The sequence below is a fragment of the Antennarius striatus genome, chromosome 13 (assembly GCF_040054535.1).
Source record: "Antennarius striatus isolate MH-2024 chromosome 13, ASM4005453v1, whole genome shotgun sequence".
Classification (NCBI taxonomy): domain Eukaryota; kingdom Metazoa; phylum Chordata; class Actinopteri; order Lophiiformes; family Antennariidae; genus Antennarius; species Antennarius striatus.
Window position 1 is genome coordinate 12,552,121 of NC_090788.1, and position 17,826 is coordinate 12,569,946.

Genomic DNA, 17,826 nt, shown 5'->3' on the forward strand with positions numbered 1-17,826 from the left:
GCTGTAACCCATGTCTTGCATACGTTTGTGCGTGGTGGTTCTTGAAGCACCGACTCCAGCTGCAGTCCACTCTTTGTGAATCTCCCCCATATTTTTGACTGAGTTTTGTTTCACAATCCTCTCCAGGGTAAGGTTATCCCTATTGCTTGTACACTTTTTTCTACCACATCTTTTCCTTCCCTTTGCCTCTCCATTAATGTGCTTGGACACAGAGCTCTGTGAACAGCCAGCCTCTTTAGCAATGACCTTTTGTGTCAATGGTTGTCTTTTGGACAACTTGTCAAGTCAGCAGTCTTCCCCATGATTGTGTAGCCTACAGAACTAGACTGAGAGACCATTTAAAGGCCTTAGCAGGTGTTTTGAGTTCATTAGCTGATTAGAGTGTGGCATCAGGTGTCTTTAATATTGAACCTTTTCACAATATTCTAATTTTCTAATATACTGAATTTGGAGTTTTCATTAGTTGTCAGTTATAATCATCAAAATTAAAAGAAATAATCAGTGTGTGTGGTATGAATGTATACATCATACAAGTTTCACTTTTTGAATGAAATTACTGAAATAAAAAAACTTTTGATGATATTCTAATTTTATGACCAGAACCTGTATGTGGTGACAGAGTGAGGGGCTCTGCCCAATTGTGTGAGTTTCTACTGAGGCTCTAGTAACACTCTAGCTCACTGTATGTTGTTGTTTGTACACCTCATTGCCTGCCATCATAAGTGTCTCAACCACAGCCAAGAGATGTTGAGAGGCTCTGCCAGGAGAAAAGTGACTACTACCGCACCTGAACATCATTCTACAGACATTTGTAATATGGTCTAAAGCAAGAATGAACTGCAGCTCTAGTATTAGATAAATTACTAGGTGCATCATCACAAATTCTTCCAAAAGTCAGAAAAAGTATTATTGTTGAAACCTTTGACCTTTCACTGATGTTGATTGTAAGAATGTACTCTACTTAGGGACCTATGAAAGCCTTTTCATTAGTTGAGTACTTAAGGTCCATTTATGCTCCAATACTTAAGTCATTCATTCATCTTCCAACCCGCTTAATCCGCTAACGCAGGTCACGGGGTAGCCAGTGCCTATCCTGGCAGTCTCAGGGCGTGAGGCGGGGGACACTCGGGGCACGACGCCAGTGTACCGCGGAGCCACATACAAACAAACAATCATTCACACACTCACTCCTATGGTCAATTTGGGACCGGCCAATCAACCTGAAGCGCATGCTTTTGGAGGTGGGAGGAAGCCGGAGAACCTGGGGAGAACCCACGCAGACACGGGGAGAGCATGCGAACTCCGCACAGAGCGGGACTCGAACCCAGGTCCGCCGTGTTGTGAGGCAGCAGCGCTAACCACTGCGCCACCGTGCCGCCCTCCAATACTTAAGTATTCTGTATAATTTTATATCAAGCACCATATACGGTAATCATACTGTATATGTCTGTCTCACTACGACTCTGAAGCTCACAAGAATTGCTGCATGTAAATCAAATGGAAAGTGGTTTAAATCTCAGCCAATGGACAAACATGGATTTTTATGTAGTCTTACTTCACATTAAGTTCAGACATACTCACAAGCTTAGAACGGTATAATATTTATTGACAATGTAATCAAAGATTTTTCATTAAAGACGTTGAATTTTACAGGGCTCCAGTTCCAGAAAGATACAGCTCTGGATTCTAGGAATGTTTTCATTAGTGGCACATACAGGAAGTATTCAAGATGAACATTGTTAAAAGGGTAGGAGAGACTGAATCTTATCAGAATGAAATCCAGGGCAGTGGGAGGCTAAGGCTTCTTCTGTGAGTGTGTGCAAATGTACTCTGTCAACATGATGCGTCATGTAGGCTTTTAGGATGTCAGTCTGTAGTTGCTTCCAGGAATAAAGAAAAGGGGTATTTTTCAAATCCTGTCAAAACATGTATTGTTTTCTTTAAGGGATCAGAAAGTACTTGTGTAAGGACAAATGTCACTGAGTTTTCAGAATCCCTTCAGGAAAATATCAGTCTATTGTATAAATGTGGAAAAAATTGCCAAAATTAAATTTACAAGGTTTTTGTCAAACAACAGTGTTTACACTTTATACACAATATTTTAGACATATAAAAATAGTTGAAAAAAGGTGTTGGGAAGTACAAACATATATTCCAAGATCTTTCTTGCCAGCCAAGTATATGCTTTAGAAACACATTCCTGTCTGGCCAACATGGACGTATACATACTGTATAATGACGAGAGGGAGAGTGTGTACTGTATCACATATACTGTAGTGTTATTGATAGGTAAGGAATTTACATTTACTGAGTGGGATGTGACCTCTCAATGACTTAAGTGTAATTAGAAATACAGTGCGCCCTCGCGCATCAATGCTCCCGACTTTTGGTAGGCAGTCATGTGATACTGTACGTGTATTGTATTGGCTAACGGCATCCGGAAGTGCGCTCTGTTCCGTGAGTCTTGGACTTACCTGACACACAAAAGGCTTTAAACAGTTGGTAAAAGGTAATACAGATATAAGGTAGTTTAATATCAGTATGGGGAGGGTTCATAAAAATTTCAATTACCGTAAATAATAAGGTAAATAGTTTGTCGCTCTATCACGGAATTTGTTAATTGCGTTTTGTTCCTGGAACACATTAACCACGAGGAACGACGGCGCACTGTATTAGGAGTGCAGAGTCTGCTGAAACAATCATTAATGCCCTACAAAAGCCAGGCTGCTTTGTAGGGCAAACTGACACTGCCGAACTGAAAACAAAAAGCTTATATCTTATAATGAATATAAGCATCAAGCAATACATACAACTCATAATCTCTGGAAAAAGCAGCAGCATGGAAATGACTTGAAGAGAAAACAGTACATTTCTACTCTGTTGGCGAATACACAGTAGACAGAATAGACATGTATATATACTTGTAAATATTCTGGATTTGCAAGTGTAATTTGTGTTTGTAGAGTGTATTTGACATATCGTAATATGAAGGGTGCTAACCTGAGATCTTTTAGTATTTGGATGACAAAAAGGCTTTTCTAACCTTGTAATTACTTTGAGTGTGTACGTGTGTATTTTTGTGTATTTGTGTGTATTTTGAAAAGACATGTGTGGCTCATTGATAGAAGTTAGAATTTGGCTGACATTACGGCAAATATGTGCTGTAAAAGAACATTAGCTACATTCATGAACACATGATCTATTCTGGAAATAACAAAATCTGCAATGACAGAGTAAAAAAAAAAAAAAAAAAGACAAAAGTTCAGTGATATTGTAAAATAGCCTATTTACATAATGTCACAACAGCCTCTTATTGTTTTAAAGTTCCAGTGTAAATAATGTTCTTTATTTTCTTTTCAGCTCATAGGTTTAAATTTACAGGAATATTAAGTTCAAATTTCGGATTAACAATATACTATTAAATATATACATGCTTCATTTAAATAAATTCAGGGGACAGTTCTGTATTTGAGTTCATTCATGTTTGATACCCGCTTCATCCGCTGTCACGGGTCACGGGGTTCCATTCCAGCTGAATGGGGGCATGAGGCAAGGGACACTCTGGGGCGTGACGTGAGTGCATATGTGGACGGACGTGTAGACGGACAAACACAGACGCGCACACTCACACCTATGGACAATTTGAAGCCAGCCAATTTGCCTGAATTGCATGGTTTTGGAGGTGGGGGAAGCGGGAGAAAACCCATGCAGACACGGAGAGAACATGAAAAATCCGCAAAGAGCGCACCTCGAACCGGGAACTGCCTTGCTGTGCGGCGACAGGCTACTCACTGCGCCATCCTCTATGTTTGAGTTTGACTCATGATTACTAATTTAAAAGACAAAGATTTAGTACTATGGCAATAAAGATTTTCTTGCTCCTCCATTTTGTACACTTTTTACATTTCAAAAATAAATATTCTTTTCACTCAACATTGAAAGATAAGAATTGTGTTGACAGGAACTATTTAAAAAATATTTTTGAGCACTTTTCAATACCTAGAGCAACACAACATACAACTCAACTGGGAATATAAGTACAATATTCAAAGATAACATTTCAGTTTTTGGGCAGTGACTGAGAAAACGCCTCATTGTGTCTTTCTTTAACAGGTCTAACGGGATAATAATCAGACACTGTAAATTTATTAACGTGTGTGTTGTGTATGCTCATAATGTGAAGTTAAAACAGTAAGAATCAAAAAATCAATAAGGAGGATGTTCACAAATCCAATATCAAAAGCTTAAACTTGTACATAGCATGCAGTGAGACAAATGTGGCTAAATGTGGCTATTTTTTAAGTAAATAATATCAATGTCAAATTATTTACTTATACTACGTGTTGGCAGGGAAGGATATGGCATTACAACAGTTCATTCATACAACCAATGGTGTAAATATATTAAAGGAATACAGCACTTTCAGCAATAAATCATATTATCCCATTTTCCATCATTTTCTTTGTTGTAGCTGGAACCTAAAGCAAAATTGTAACCTACATGATAAAGGTTGATCTTAAGCAACAGGTTCTGTAGTAGTATTAGAAAAATTATAGTATAGTCTTTGTGGCTAAGGAACATCTGTGTGAAATTGCTAATAAAATCCACTTTGTGTGTGTGCACCCAAAGGCATCATAACTAAATTATCATAACTCATTCATTTCATATGTAATACCAATTTTAGTATTATCCATCAAGTATAAACATAAAATGCAAATAGGTTGTCAGCCCATAAACAATTAAATGTATTCACTAAAAAAAAATCTCTCAATGTTGTCAATATTTGATGATTTTTGTGCTTTTCATGCATTCTGGCTTTTTGTTGGGTCAGGTGAGTTCTTTCATCTTTGTCACATTCTACTTGAACCATATTTATGGCCAACAGAGTGCCTATTCTTCATTTTTAATTTTTATCCTAAATATTATTCTACATGGTGGTAATAGTTCAGTCCACTAAGTCTTGGGCTGGGGGACCAGAGGAGGGCTGGTTCAAGTTTGGAGTGTGAACTGGCAGTCGGTGGCGCCAGTGCATCTCCTGAGCATTGCCGAGGTGCCCTTGAGCAAGGCCCACCCCCTTACAAGTTGCTCATGGTGCGCACCACATGAAAGTTGCCCACTGCTCTACGTCCCATTATCTGCATGCTTACAGGCCCCTTGTGTCTGTGTGAGTATGTGTGTGTAGGCCTGTATGATTATTTAAAGTCGAAAAAATAAGTTCCCAATGGAAATAATTGTTATTGTAGTGATAATGATGATGATGAAAAAATTTGGAGAGGAAATTCGATATTATATGTCATATTAACTATATTATGTTTATGCTATACTGATAAAATTAACATGATGATACACAACTAATACATGTAGAGTTGCTTAAAGCCTAAACTACTTTCAGACAGTCCTATCAAAGATTTCCGTTCTATTTATTTGCATTCCAGGGTCAAATATACTGATAACAATCACAACAATGTACAGCACAATTTGGCTGAAAAAGTATTTTATATTTATTTCTTACACTTGTCTCACTGCTTTTTTATGTTTATTCTCTTTAAACAGTTCGACACTAGAGAAGACTATATTAATGACAATCCTGGCTGTATTTGGTATTTGTGTCTGTATATTATGAATTTAATGACCTTTTACATGTTTCTTTAGTGCAACCCGAGTTAAAACCTGGAAGTTTTAAATGATCCTGACTGAGATATGCTCAAAATTATGCACTACTTCCATAGCATTAAGTAACAGGAGGTGAAAAATGTATTTCACATTACAGAATAGTAAGAGGTGAAATTCATGCCCTTATATTAGTATGAACTTATTTTTAGTAAGAATATATTTCATTGTTCCTTTGACTTTTTCAATTTAAGAAAACACTGTCAAGGTGTCAAACATTTCAGTTAACATCTGATATTGAATTTTGGCAATTATATAAATCTACCATGATAACAAAAAAGGTGAATGTAATCATTACAAATACAGTATGTCAAGATACACAGTTGACATTGAGGATAAATTTCAAACAATTACTCTGAAACAGGCACCTTATACATTTGTAATCTCTCCTCTATAAAGTTTACAAGTGTTAACCATCTAAAAGCAATATTGCAAGAGCTGAATTATTCTGTCTTGGATGTAGTAATTTAGTCCAATGAAGGTCTCATTAGAAATGAAACAAAACAGATAAAATCACTAATGAACATGTTTTGCTGTTTATCTTTTCCCTAATTTCTGTCTTGTTTATTTAATTGACATAGTATAGCCAGTAAACAATGTTGAAGAAGGAAAAGACAGTTGGGAAGATCATCCTCGACCATTTGTCAATAGAATTAACATCAGTCAAGTCTGGGATGGTAATCTTTAGCTGTGATGCACGTCTCCGTAGTCGGCTCTTCTTTTGAGTCATGTGGCACTCCAGTGTGTTTCGACCATAGTTGTGCCGAGCCAGCCCTGTTTTGCGATACTGTAAAGTCGAGCTGTCATATGTCAGCATGGTATTTCGTGGGTCATTGAGACCCAAAGCCAGTTCTGAAATGCCCATGTCATTCTTAATGTCCAAGGTGCCCAAAAGGATGTTTTCATGTGGGTCCATCTGTAAAGGAAAGAGTCATCTATTGTAATGCAACAGCATTTTTTAAAATATGTCAAATAAAATGAATTACACACACACACACACACACAGACACACACAGACACACACACACACACACACACACACACACACGGAAAACCTAGGGCTAATGCTGGTTCTGGCATAATGCATAAGTGATGGTAGTGGTACTGCTAAAGAAACGCAACAATCTCCCCAATGACAACTCTGCCTCTCCTAGAAATAACTTCTCCCTCTTCTTCTTCTTCTTTTGCTTTGTATTCTGTGTTACCAGCCTGAGCAGCCCCTTTAAGACAATAGACATGTGAACGATGCAAGCATCTCACATCAAGAGTGACAGATTTGGGGGAGAGAAACTTGTAATTTTCCAAACCAAACATCATTGGGACTGCAGTAGCTCAGTCCACTGGGTCTTGGGCTGTCAAGTGGGTGGCCTGTCCAAGAAGCACATCGGACAAAAAAATTTAGGCACTGCCGAGGTGCAGTTGAGCAAGGCACCATACCCTTTATAAATTGCTCAATTAAGGCACTGCCCACCATTACCTCCTGTCTGCATACTTACAGGCCTCCTGTGTGTGTCACGGGCGTGTACACATATACACTGTTCATGTGATTAACATAGACCAGGGGTCTCCAAACTTTTTCATGTAAGGGCCACATAACTTTCCCTTCTCTGATGGGGGTCTGGGACTCTTAATGACAGAAAAATGACAATTGCAGCGGCACCTAACAGTAAACATTTATTGTCTTTCAGAACCAAATATTAATAACCCTTTCCGGTCCTAATGTCATTTGCGAGGGCGGCATAGAACCCAATAAGACTGTCGGGCTTGAATGTGTGTTCCAGAACATCACAGTTCTGTAACTCGGCCAACTTAAACTGCCAAGTTTACAAAGAAGCTCCGGAAAAGACAGACTTATTTTGAATTAGCATGTAGTTCATGGAATAGGCACTGTTCAGGGGACCGAGCAAAATGTAGAGGCCCGTCTGGCCCGTGGGCCTTAGTTTGGGCACAACTGACATAAATTAACACTAGACTGGACAAGTAATTTCTCTGGGATTAAGAAAAATTGATTTAACCTTTAATCTCAATCTTCATCATGGGATAGTAAATAAAATGGAACATCGTGTAATGCAATAATTGAATGTGATAATATGTATTGTTTCTGTGCAGCCCAGTATCAATTGACCTACAGACCAGTAGCAGTCCGCAGCCTGGGGGTAGGACTCTAAAAAACGTTACATTATGGTACAACAGCATGTCATTGTGTTAATGTGTTGTTTTTGTGGACTATAATTGTTTCTGGAAAGTCTTAGGGAATAGTACTTTCACGTTTTTTTAAAATTCTTTTTTTATTTTATACACTGCTATGATCCCAAAAGGGAAATTAAGAACACACTCTAGTTTTTTTTGTTATTAAATCACACGCATGCATATTATTGTGTACAGGCCCCTGTAATACACACAACCACACACAAGGGGGCCAGTAGGCATGCAATGGGACGTAGAGTGGCGGTCAGCTCCTTCGTGGTGCGCCCAAATGAGCAGCTTGTGAGGGGGACGTGCCTCGCTCAAGGGCGCCTCAGCAGGGCTCCAGAGGTGAGCTGACACCTCCCACTGTCAGCTCACTTTCGGGTGTTTTTTTTGGGCGGGAGTGGGAATCAAACCGCCAATCTTACAACATTGGATGACCGGCTCTACCGCCCGCTCTACTACTGAGTCACTGCCACCCCTTTTACAGTAATAATTAATTTTAAATGACCTCAAATGGTGATTGTAGTTTGAAATTTAATAAATAATGCCTTACAAACAGTTCTGCTTATGAGCAACCTCTCGGAACCAACTGTGTTCATATGACTACACCCGCACATATACACACACGTACACACCCATGGCACGTTTTAGTGTCTTTCATGTCATTGTTTTGGTTTTCTGAGTTGACAAAAACACAGTGCCAGTCCATTGTTATCATGTTTGCTAGCTGTGTAATAATGGGTAACACATTGACATTATTAACTTTAAATTTTGACCAAAACTATCGTGAGCAATCCAAACAAACACGAAAACACATTACACAACTTTAACAATTATTAATGCTATCTAACCATTTCAACTTTAGCACTACCTTATTCTTTTGATCACCAAGTCCAATTGCTGTGTCATCCACAAAGATTGGTTCCCACATTGCATCATGACCATCGAGATCCCTTTGTTTCATTCTTGCATACAGTGTATCATCTCTGCCAACAATATTTCCCGCCAGCCACTGCAATCAAATAAGATTGACAAGAATTCCTCAGTAAAACATAAAACTAGTTGAAGAAGGTTTTCATGTCCGGTCTACAGGAGAATGGATGGATGGGTTTTATTAATGAAGGCAGGTAAACCTTGAATTTACAGGTAAATTCCTTCAAAAAACCCCATCTGGCAGTATGTTTTAGTGCCTATCTTTTCACTCCCCTCCTTTGACTTCACATGAAGTCAGTATTTATAAAACCAATCCCCATTCAGTCTAAAAAATATATTGTATAAGCATAATATCCCACCATGGTGTCCATTTTGCATTCCTATTTCATCTCAAGACATTGGGGGCACATCATTATCACATCACTAACTATTTAAACTTAGTTTTCAGGGTAGCTGTACCTTACACCATTAAGGTATATATCAATCAGATCAATACTTTGTGTTGTCTGTTTTTTTTTCTTTGTAGGTGATAATTATGAGCCTCTTATGCAAGTGGCACATATTTTGCTAGATTAGTAGTTTTATACAAGGTCCAGATAAATATTCAACTTCTCGTCAGAACTCCTGCATCCCATCCTCTGTCGTCTTCAGTCCACAATGGAATTTATAATTACCACTTTATGAGTTTGTTTTCCTTGTACAGTTTGATCATCATCAGTACGATTGTTAATTCCATTTCAATTATGTCTTTCCCTACAACATCGAAATGCATTACTAAAATAATTGCAGTTGCATTTGAGGCACAAAAAAAGAAAATTGTATTCTTCTAAAATACAGTATTCCCTTGCCTGTCCGTGCTTTCAATATGCACAGCTTCACTACAATGCGTATGTATCACATGACTACCGTACATGTGCGTACGGTAGTCATGTGATACCGTACGCACATGTTATTGGCTGACAGCATCTGGAAGCACCCTGCGTTCTGAGACTCATGGAATGTAGCACACTACCGTGTATTAAAGGAACACTTAAAAGTGCTTTAAACACTCTAAGTGAGGGAAAAGGTAATACAGATTGCGGAATTTTTTTGCGGGTAGTCCTGGAACACATTAACCGCTAGTAACGAGGGATTACTGTATACAATTGTGATCAAAAGTTTACATACACTTGTACAGAACATAATGTCATGGCTGTCTTGAATTTCCAGGTATTTCTACAACTCTAAATTTTCTCTGATAGAGTGATCGTGTCAGAAGTGGGGTTAGGACCCAAGTGCAGGACACCATTTGAGAAATGTTCCTCCATATTTTAATCAATGCAAACAATCCAGGAAATACAAGAAGACTCAAGAATTTCAAAACTAGACACAAGGGCATGAGTACAAACAATCTGGCACAGAACAAAAAGAACCAGGCCTAAAAAGCCTCAGGCTAATCACCCTGATCAAGTCCGGGTGGTGAGATGAGGGACAGGGGTGGAGACGAGACTCCGCCCAAACGTTTGGCCTCTCCTCCTGCCACACTCCAGCACAGCAACACCGAAACATGACAGATTGAACAAACCAGGAAAGTCAAGTGGAGCCATTTCAAAGCAGCTGCAGGTCCCAAGAGCAGCATTGCAAACAGTTGTTTGTAAATATAATGTGCATAGCATTGTTTTGTCACTGCCACAATCAGGAAAAAAATGCAAGCTATCACCAGCAGCTGAGAGAAAATTGGTCAGGAGGGTGAAGAGTCACCCGAGAACCACCATAAAGAAGATATGCCAAGAATCAGTAGCTTCTGGAACACAGGTGTCAGTGTCCAAGGTCAAGCGTGCTTTGCATCGCCATGGACTGAGAGTCTGCATATAAAAAGGAAGCCCTTACCCCAAAAGCGGCACCTTAAGGAAGTTTGCAGCTGATCACATGGACACAGACAAGACCTTCTGGAGAAACGTGCGGTCAGAAGAAATGAAATTGAGCTGTTTGGCCACAATAGCCAAAAATATGTTTGGAGGGGAAAAGATGAGGCTTTTAACCTCAAGAACACCATGCCTACCATAAAGCATGGAGGTGGTAGTATTATGCTGTGGGGATATTTTGTTGCCAATAGAACTGGTGCTTTATAGAGAGTAAATGGGATAGTGAAGAAGGAGGATTACCTAAAATCACGAGACCGGAGCTTTGGTTTTGGGCGCAGTTGGACTTTCCAACAGGATAGTTACCCCAAACACACATCAAAAATGGTAATGAAATGGTTAAAATATGGTAGAATTAAGGTTTTAGAATGGCTTTCCCAAATTCCTGATTGAAACCCAATTGAAAAGATGTGAGCAATGCTGAAGAAACAAGTTTTGTCAGGAGTGGTCAAAGATTCAACCAGAAGCTTGTAGATGGCTACTAAAAGTGCCTAATGGAAGTGAAAATGGCCAAGGTATATGTAACTAAATATTAACAATGCCTATATTTTCGCCCAGCAAATTTGGTCACATTTTCAGTTGACCCATAATGATGTCATAAAAGAACCAAACTTCCATCCATCTCCAAATACGTGCTGCATCCGCTGTTGCAGGTTGAAGGATGCCGGAGCCTATTCCAGCTGCCTGGGACGTGAGGCAGGGTACACTGAGGTCCCGTCCACGCGGTGCCGGACCTTTTTGAAAACGCAACTTTTTTCACCCCACATAGAAAAAGATTTGCGTCCACACAACAGCGTTTTTCGAAAAAATCTCCATCCACATGTATCCGCATCGGTGCGTTGATCAACACGTTTATCAGCAGAACAACTCCGAGAACGGCAGGGAGGACTGGGACGTGTGGAATGAATGAATAAAGATATAAATGACTTTATGACTGATAAAGAAACAGACAAACAAATATTCAAATGCAAAGCATGTTTATCAACGCATCTTTGACGTTGAGCTGTTTTACGTCGGAAAATAGCCGATTTTAGGTCAGTTTGTACATGTAGACACAGGTCACATGCATGACGTCACAGTGGTTTTCGTCGCATGGACATGCCCTCAGATAGAAAAAGTTGCGGAAACAGCGTCCACACGACATTGCAGAACCAGCGATTAAAAAAAAATTCACCTTAGCCAGCGTTTTAAAAAATTGCATTTTCGTCCCAAATATCTGCATTGTCGTGTGGACAGAAGGCATAAACGCAACAAAAAAGTTGCGTTTTCAAAAAGTTCCGGCATCGTGTGGACAGGGCCTCAGCGTGTGACATGAGTGCACTGCAGAGCCCCACGCAAATAGCCATGCATGCACACACTCACACCTACAGGCACAGAGTGGGACTCTGGTGTGCACCGACAGCACTACCCACTGCCCCTCTTTGCCATAGAACCAAACTTCATGAATGTTTTCATGAATCTTTTGACAAAGAAGTGTCTGTTCCAATCACTCTATCAGAGAAAAGAAACATCCTTTATTAACTCCTCATGGGTACATTTTCGTCCACTCATGATGTTTTTACTACACATATATTTTCATATATGTATGTGTGTACAGGCCCTTGAAACACATGCACACACACACACACACACACACACACACACACAAGTTGCTTGTAGGCATGCAGTATGTACAGTGAGAGGTAGAGCAGCAGGCAGCTCTGTTTTGGTGCACCCCAATGAGCAGCTTTAAGCGAGGCAGTGCTTGCTCAAGGGCACCTCGGAAGTGCTGAGAAGGTGAACTGGCACCTCCCACTGCCAGATCACACTCCAAACGTTTTTAGTCCATACAGGCATTGAAACGGGACAATACGGTCCCCAGCCCAAGGCCTAGTGGACTGAGCTGCTATTAGAGTTGTAGGAATAACTGAAAACTCAAGACGGCCATGACATTATGTATGTAAACTTTTAACCACAACTGTACATTGTATTTCAGGAGAACATTTCTTTTTCCGAAAAAAAAAAAAAGAAAAAGCACAAAAGATGCACAGGAATGCAACGTGAACCTCACCCTGTTAGGATCGATCCTCATCCTCTCATTGTTGGCTGTAGCTGTCTTCTCTGCAGCCCTTTTCTGACGCTGAGGGCCCCGTCCAAAGAAAATGTAGTTGACAAGTGCATACTCCAAAAGAGCCAAGAACACAAAGACAAAGCACCCCATGAGGTACATGTCTATGGCCTTTACATATGGGATTTTAGGTAGGGTTTCTCTCAAGTGGGTGTTGATGGTAGTCATGGTGAGCACCGTAGTAATTCCTGATGAAAAAACATCATATTTATTTCATAATAAGAATCATAATAGTGAGACAGTTGAGACAAATCTTTTCTGTAATAAATTAAAAATGGCTACGACTGGGTAATAAACAAAAAATGCATTGAACAAAACATTCAGCAACCACCCCCCCACACACACACACACACGAACAGAAAAAAAGCTTCCTTAGGAGTTAGGAGTCACCACAGTGTGTCATTTTTTTGGCACCAGATGCCTTTCCTGCCACAACCCTCTGCATTTATCTGAGCTTGGGAGCTGCCTACAGTTAACACTGGCTTGCTGTGCATTGAACCTGGAGCAACATACATGCGAAGCATGCACTCCACCACTGGGCTGCATATCTCACTTAACATTACAAAATTATTATACAAGTGCCACAGAGCTGTCAGTTGACCAATACTCAAAATACGATTCAGGTAATTTTCCCAAACTGTTGTTACAAGAGCTTAACAACAACAAAGGATTTTTGCAGCATAGTAACCATGTGATTCAGTTATTACGTTACCATTTTAATGCCTGAAACTAGGTCACAGCGGTTCCTAACTCTTCCGTAAACTGGGGGTTACTGAACATTTTCCCAACTGTGTTTCCCCAAGGATTTAAGTATTAAATCCCATGCATATCTTCCCAACTGGATGATTAAATGAAACGAGGTCCTCACATCAGTGAAATTGCCTTGTCTATGAAATTGAGGGATGAGTAGAAGGAAGGAACCTGGATGAAAAGAAAGCAGGGAGCTTCTGCTGAATAAGAATGAGCTTAAACATGATACAGACCTGACAGCCTCCATGTTGTTTACACAATTGACGATAACAAAGTTAGATTGTGATTTGCGGGCCTTTCGTTTCTTAATGTGATACTGCAACATTTGTTCTACTGCGATGGAAGACTTACAAAGTGTAAATGTGAAAGTTTCACATCGCTTAACTGTTGTCCTGCTCTCTTTATAATCAAAATTATGTTTGCCAAGGACATAATTCAAACATTAATGAAGCAATTTACTCCATGTAATGTAGGACATTAAAAATGTATTCTACCAATTAATTCACTGTGAGTATATTCAAAGTTTAGGCACTATGTTTTTAAGATGGCTCGTTTGTGAAATTTATTTTCCTTTTGATCGTATTTTACTTAGTTTTTCCCCTCTCTGTTTGCATTTAAAGACAATGATAAAGTTAAATCTTATTTATTTATTTATTTTTGCATTGACCTCCTCACCTAGAGCCACTCTGGCAGCAGAGGCATCATAGTTGATCCAAAAGGAGACCCAAGAGAGGATGGTGATAAGTATAGAAGGCATGTATGTTTGCAGAATGAAGTAGCCAATGTTTCTCTTCAGCTTAAAACTCAGAGACAGGCGAGGGTAAGAACCTGCAAATGGTACAGTAAAAAGGGGCAATGTTAGTTGATGCGTTTCCACAATATTTTCAACAGCTATAAAATTGCCAGGATATTTTGATTTTATTTCTGAGATTATTCTCCCCTATGCTGTAAAATTCGTAGAAAATGCTTAGAAAAGCAGTATTCATACCAAAACAACAAGTCATTCTGGTTTTCTCTACTTGCCATTCCAAAAGTAAAGAATTGCTGAAGACAAAGCCAGGTGAAATTGTTATTCCTTTGGTGGCAAAAGTCCAAAAAAGCCATATCATTTTGAAAGTATAACAATGAAAATGAAAATCCCACATATTAAATCCAAAAAGTTTCAAGGGACTTGTTCTGTCAACAACCAAAAAAAAGCAGCAAATCCTTACATTTCGAATATTGAAATAACTTAATATTTTTCATTTTATATTGATAAATGACCAAAACTTGGAGTTTTGTAGTCATATAAGCTATAAGGCCTCTAAACACTAAAAATTAATGGAAACAATGAAAACCATATTGGACATGAAAGATGTTATTTTCATTATCCAATATGAAATTACATTTGAAGACCAGTTGTCTGTGATTATTTAAACCAATGCCTTAAGTAGTGGAAAGTGGTTGTCATTGCTGAAATTCACTCTTACTATTCCGTTTTTAAATGTTACATATTCTCAAAATAAAAGCATTTTCATCATTCACTGCTTTTGCCTCATGGATATTAATGCTAAAATGTTTTGTCTTATAAAAACTACATATCTGTAGATACACTACAAAAATGAAAATGTACCCTCAATAGTTTTTTACTTCTGTGCTGTAGTAGTAAATGTATATGTGAAAAGACAGTGAACATACAGTAAATGCACTGTAAATCACAACAGATGACACCTAGTGTGCGGATAATTCAGATTCTTCCTGGGTGTGATCCTTCTTTCCAGGGTTGAAATCAGTACTTCTATTCATACTTTACCTGTTCCTTTGCAAGAGGTTTGATGGGGTGAATTGCTTCCAAACAAATTCCTCTACACTGGGAATTGACTGTATTTGGTTTGAGTTTTATAACACTTAGAATACACTGCTATACACTGCTGACCTCCCAAAGTTCAGGTAGCTCATCAAGTCCCCCACTACAGAAGGGAACATCCTGGACCACTGGTACTCCACAATCAGCGGTGCCTACCACGCTGTTCCCCGTGCTGCACTGGGCCAATCCGACCACATCATGGTGCATCTGATTCCTGCCTACAGGCAGAAATTAAAGCTCTGCAAACATGTTGTGAGGACATCCAAGAAGTGGACAAGTGATGCAGTGGGGGAACTTCAGGAGTGTTTGGACTTGATGGATTTGGATGTTTTTAGGTCTGCCACCAACAGTCCAGATGAGTACACGGACACTGTGACGTCCTACATCACCTTCTGTGAGGACAGCGTCATCCCAACACACACCAGGGTTAGCTACAACAACGGCAAAACCTGGTTCACAGCCACACTCAGAAGGCTCAGGTCAGAGAAGGAGGCTGCATTCAAAAGTGGGGACAGAGACAGATACAAGGACGCCAAGTCCAGATTTGGTAAGGAGGTGAAAAGAGCCAAATCTGCATATGGTAAGAGAATGGAACAACAATTCTCAGCCAACGACTCTGCCTCTGTCTGGAGAGGGCTCAAGGCTATCACCAATTACAAGCCTAAAGCCCCCCACTCTGTCAACGACCTAGTGTACGTCTGGCGAACAGCCTTAACGACTATTACTGTCATTTTGAAAGACAATGGGACAGACCTGACGCCCACATCACTATCAACGACCAGCCCCACACCTCAGCACCACACCCCCCTCCCCTCACCTCTCCTTATCAAAGGAACAGAGGTGAGGAGTCTCTTCCAACGACTCAACCAATGCAAGGCTGCAGGCCCAGACTCTGTCTCTCCCTCCACCTTGAAGCATTGCGTCAACCAGCTGGCTCCGGTGTTCACTCACATCTTCAACACCTCACTGTAGACCTTTCACGTACCAGCGTTCTTCAAGACTTAAGACATTGTCCCAGTCCCCAAGAAGACAAGGATCACAGGATTTAACGACTGCGGCCTCATCGCTCTGACATCTGTGGTCATGAAGTCCTTTGAGCGCCTTGTCCTGACCCACCTCAAGGACATTACTGGCAATCTCCTGGACCCTCTGAAGTTCACCTACAGAGCCAACAGATCTGTAGACGATGCTGTAAATATGGCGCTACACTTTGTCCTCCAGCACCTGGACTCCCCAGGATCCTACGCCAGGATTCTGTTTGTGGACTTCAGCTCTGCTTTCAATACAATCGTCCCAGCTCTGTTCCATGACAAGCTCTCTCAGCTGAACGTGCCCGACTCAATGTGCAGGTGGAACACCCGGACCATCAACACTGGATCCCCTCAAGGCTGCGTTCTTTCCCCTCTGCTCTTCTCCCTGTACACCAACTGCTGCACATGTGGTCACCAGTCTGTCAAACTCCTGAAGTTTGCTGACAACACCACCATCATCGGCCTCATCTCTGATGGGGATGAGTCGACCTACAGAATTGAGCTGGACCGCCTGGTATCATTGTGCAGCAGGAACAACCTGGAGCTCAACATTATCAAAACAGTGGAGATGATAGTAGACTTCAGGAAAGACACTCCTGCCCTCCCCCGCATCATCATCTGTGACACTCCAGTGACCCCAGTAGAGTCCTTCCGCTTCCTAGGCACCACCATCACCCGGGAGCTCAAATGGGAGCAGAACATCGGCTCCCTCACCAAGAAGGCTCGACAGAGGATGCATTTCTTGCGGCAGCTGAAGAAGTTTCACCTCCCTGCGAAGATGCTGGTGAACTTCTACACTGCCACCATTCAGTCATTTCTCACATCCTCCATGGCAGTGTGGTTTGCTGCAGCCACGTCCAGGGACAGGGCCAAGCTGCAGCGTGTCATCCGTTCTGCTGAGAAGGTTGTCGGCTGCAGCCTGCCAAACCTCCAGGAACTGTTCAACACAAGGACCCTCGGACGTGCAGCCAGGATTGCTGCTGACCCCTCTTATCCATGGCCACAACCTGTTCCAGACCCTCCCCTCCCAGTCAGCCTCATGAACAATACCCCCCCCCCCCAGGTAGCTATCTGCCCCTGACCACCCTGCAAAGAGAGTTTACTTTTTGGACTTCTCTTCTTCGCCTGTAAACACCAACCATATCAACCATAACCATCTCATTTCACCGTAATGTAAATTGTAAATACTTTTTAAAAAAAGTCCTTATTCCTTATTATTCTTTATTGCTTCTCTTCCACCTTTAATGCACCGACACCGCATCAAGTTCCTCGTATGGTAAACTTTACTGTAGTCAGCAATAAAACTTTTTCTGATTCTGATACACAAATATTTGAAAATAAATCAGGAGCACAAGAGTGTCTAGGGAGGAATATAACATATTTTCAATAAAAGAACTA

At 40.5% G+C, this 17,826-nt stretch overlaps 1 protein-coding gene across 1 annotated transcript in view; it reads right to left on the reverse strand.

The window, feature by feature from the left end:
* Nucleotides 1-6,050: 6,050 nt before the first annotated feature.
* LOC137605977 (gamma-aminobutyric acid receptor subunit beta-2-like) overlaps nucleotides 6,051-17,826 on the reverse strand; it is an 83,074-nt gene continuing 71,298 nt past the window's right edge. The window contains exons 7-10 of the mRNA XM_068330974.1: nucleotides 14,227-14,379; nucleotides 12,745-12,989; nucleotides 8,732-8,872; nucleotides 6,051-6,586 (exon numbers count right to left, since the gene is read on the reverse strand). Coding sequence (XP_068187075.1) covers nucleotides 6,239-6,586; nucleotides 8,732-8,872; nucleotides 12,745-12,989; nucleotides 14,227-14,379 — 887 coding nt within the window. The 3' untranslated portion in view covers nucleotides 6,051-6,238. The remainder of the gene's footprint in view (nucleotides 6,587-8,731; nucleotides 8,873-12,744; nucleotides 12,990-14,226; nucleotides 14,380-17,826) is intronic.